Raw genomic sequence first — 3511 nt, 5'->3', positions numbered from 1 at the left:
AATATCATGAGTGACTTTTTGTCATGATATTGTCCGGATATGGATCTATCCCAAACTGAACCGCTGGTGTGGAGTGTTTTGACCGAATTTTGTTCAAGATATTGTCCGGATATGGACCTATACCAAACTGCACCGTTGGTGTGGAGTGTTTTGACTGAACTTTGTTCATGATATTGTCCGGATATGGACATATCCCAAACTGCACCGCTGGGGTGGAGTGTTTTGACTGAACTTTGTTCAAGATATTGTCCGGATATGGACCTATCCCAAACTGCACCGCTGGGGTGGAGTGTTTTGACTGAACTTTGTTCAAGATATTGTCCGGATATGGACATATCCCAAACTGCACCGCTGGGGTGGAGTGTTTTGACTGAACTTTGTTCAAGATATTGTCCGGATATGGACATATCCCAAACTGCACCGCTGGGGTGGAGTGTTTTGACTGAACTTTGTTCAAGATATTATCCGGATATGGACCTATCCCAAACTGCACCGCTGGGGTGGAGTGTTTTGACTGAAGTTTGTTCAAGATATTATCCGGATATGGACCTATCCCAAACTGCACCGCTGGGGTGGAGTGTTTTGAGTGCATGTTGTTCTTGATATTGTCCGGATATGCAAAGAAACAATAATACTTGACTCATAACTGTTACCATCGCAAAAATTGTTTTCTGTGTCATTTGATTGTGAATGTCGATGTTAGTATATTTGCACATGTATATGGTAGCTAATAAGCTTCAATTACCAGAAAATTAAAGAGTAAACATACATCGACATCGGGCATACTCGTTGTAAAATAAAAACACATATACAAAAACAAAAACGTTAATGACGTGTATTTGACAAGATAGGAAACCTTATTAGGATACCCAACAAAGCAATCTCAGATTCATGTATGACAAGAAAAGTAATTTGTTAACCATTAAGTGGTCCGAAAACTGATCTCTGGAATGTTTCTGTTTTGGACATCTGTCGTAAATGGAACGGAATATGAATTTGGAAGGAGCGAAAATTTCGGCAAAAAATTGCAATCTTATTTGTTCAGATGCGCAATAAAACAATCACCGATTCACAATTCACGTATAGAATACCTTTATCAGTAACGGTCAGAATATGCTAACTCCAAATCTGTCCTAAAATCCATGGAATATCTGTCGCGGATATGTCTCGTAAATGGAAGGAAAAGAAACTAGTATGAGTTCGAAAACATGAAACGTCGCTGGCACGTATTCGGAAGAACGGGAAATTCTATCCATCCGGGCATGTGCCAAAACATTTCATGAATCATGACATTCTGAGACATAATGAATATGAAAATGTCATCTGACAATGGCCCAGAAAAAATGCACATCATGTTTCGTGCAAACTCCTAATTTGTCCGGGTATTCCTTAACGAAATATATGGACCTTGGATATGCAAAGAATGTAGAACATATCACGTATTCGGAGACAAGAAACGTCAATGGCGCGTATCTTGAAAAACAGGAAAGTCTTATTTGTCCGGATACATAACAAGACAATTCCTGACTCATGATATTTCCAGATATGGGAAATATTGAACATCGTGCCCGGACGCAGTCCGAATATTTAGCATGTCCAAAAATATGTCAACTCCGACTTTGTCCGGAAATCACACCCTTTCGCACAGTGAAATGGAGAGAGAGAGAGAGAGAGACTCGGAGAGAGGGGGGGAGAGAGAGGGAGATGGAGAAAGAGAGAGAGAGAGAGAGATGAAGATGTAGTAATCTACACACCGCTCTGTCCCGTCCCCACTAGGCCTTGGCTGCAGCTCGAACCACAGCTCGTACAGCAACTCTTTGAAGTCCTTCTTGTAACTTTGACGCACCAGGTCTGTAGCCGGTTCAAGTAGATAATATAACTTAATTACTCGTCTAGGCCACTGCAACTTAAATTGTGACAAGGGGAAAGATCGTGAGCCCTTTCTAAATCAGTATGACGACGCCATGGGTGACGCACCTCTACTTAACAAGAAGGAGTGAGCCTCTTTCATGACGTCAGTCTCCAGACAGCGATTCAGGAATGCTCGGCTCAAGTCGTATTGTCTCTCTGTTTCTTCTTTGGGTTCGGATGTTTCAGCCTCGTAGAAGTCTAGCAGCTCCAGAAAGGCTGAAGTGAAAGACGTGACAGGAATATAATAAATGAAGACCTTTATTGCACATTTTTGCCACACCGTGCCAAGTACAGGTCACAACAAGACATATTAAAAAGATACAATTAACAGATACAAAATGAGACTATTGCTGGATAAATTCAACTTCTCCTCGCTTTTCTGTTATAGTGGAGATAAAAGAGCAGATATGCTTTATGATCGATGGTTTGTCTAGTTGCATTATGAATATGAATTTTTCTTTAGAACTTAGATGTATGAAATAAGGAAATTGGTTTTGCATTTCTCTCTACGGTATACAATCTACACTCTACTACAAAATGGCGTTCGTCCTCTATGTAGCTTGCGATGTATGTGATTATGAATGTACATTAATGATTATGAGACATTATGAATATGTAACTATCCACCGTGCCCGTAGATAAACCATGATTTTGTTGCTTTATTTTTTTTTGGGGGGGGGGGGGTCATTTGTAGACATTTTGGACAAGCGAGCGGTGAAGACTCGAGCATTCTCATGGGGTCCGGATAATTCTCAAAATTTGATAGTGTTTCCTGTGTTTTTGAATTTCAATGATTACAAAAATGGAGACCGACGATAACTGCGCTTTCAAGACAGCTACCGGATTCATTGAACATTATAGGTACCTCAGAATGTGTGTGTAAGTATGTGTTCTGGGCGGGGCGACCATAATGATTGCCTTGTTGCAACAGCATTGCCAGACCAGATGACATGAAATAAATCTGCAGAGAGCACCCTCCCCCCACCCCCACACACACACCTCGCCGACGGGCATGAACACATACATGTGCATGTATTATTAAAGAAACGTATAGCTGTAGTGAGCAGATACTCTCCAAGCAGAGGTTAGGGCCCGGCTGTTTTTTCTACGTTTTTTAGTCTTTTTTTATCGGGCTTTCTAATTTGAATTGTACCTCATATTGTCAAAACCTAACCTTTTGACAAGACAAGACAAGACAAGACAAGACAAGATACAATACAAACTAGAAAGGCCGACATTTGCTTCAGAGCAAATACAGCATATTTCAGCCATACCCGTTCCCATGCAAAATTGAACTGTTCCAAATCACCCCTGTGCGGAAATCGAACATTCTAACAGTAACTTCTCGAAATGAACGACAAGAAAGGCCGACATTTACTTATGAGCAAATGCACCATTTTCACTCCGCCCCTCTGCCGATGCAACAATGTTCTTCCACAATCACACATATCGAAAAAAATAAACATTCCAAAATGGAGATATCTGTGGTCTGGTATTACAACAGAATAACATGGAATTTGGTATAAGGGTGCCCTCGACATATGCACGGTACGAAACATTTTTGGCATACATCACTTCAAGAGGATTAATTTTTGGCCAT

At 40.8% G+C, this 3511-nt stretch overlaps 1 protein-coding gene across 5 annotated transcripts in view; it reads right to left on the bottom strand.

The window, feature by feature from the left end:
• The window catches only part of LOC118415940 (poly(U)-specific endoribonuclease-B-like), a 29715-nt gene that overhangs the window by 3384 nt on the left and 22820 nt on the right, over window positions 1-3511 (bottom strand). For all 5 annotated transcript variants that reach the window (XM_035820898.1, XM_035820899.1, XM_035820897.1 and 2 more), the window contains 2 exons: window positions 1978-2127; window positions 1755-1851 (listed from right to left, as the gene is read on the bottom strand). In XM_035820898.1, coding sequence (XP_035676791.1) covers window positions 1755-1851; window positions 1978-2127 — 247 coding nt within the window. The remainder of the gene's footprint in view (window positions 1-1754; window positions 1852-1977; window positions 2128-3511) is intronic.

Source organism: Branchiostoma floridae, chromosome 5, assembly GCF_000003815.2.
Source record: "Branchiostoma floridae strain S238N-H82 chromosome 5, Bfl_VNyyK, whole genome shotgun sequence".
In the NCBI taxonomy this organism is placed as follows: Eukaryota; Metazoa; Chordata; class Leptocardii; order Amphioxiformes; family Branchiostomatidae; genus Branchiostoma; species Branchiostoma floridae.
The sequence above is the reverse complement of the archived record's forward strand: the minus strand, read 5'-3'. Positions and strand labels throughout refer to the sequence as shown.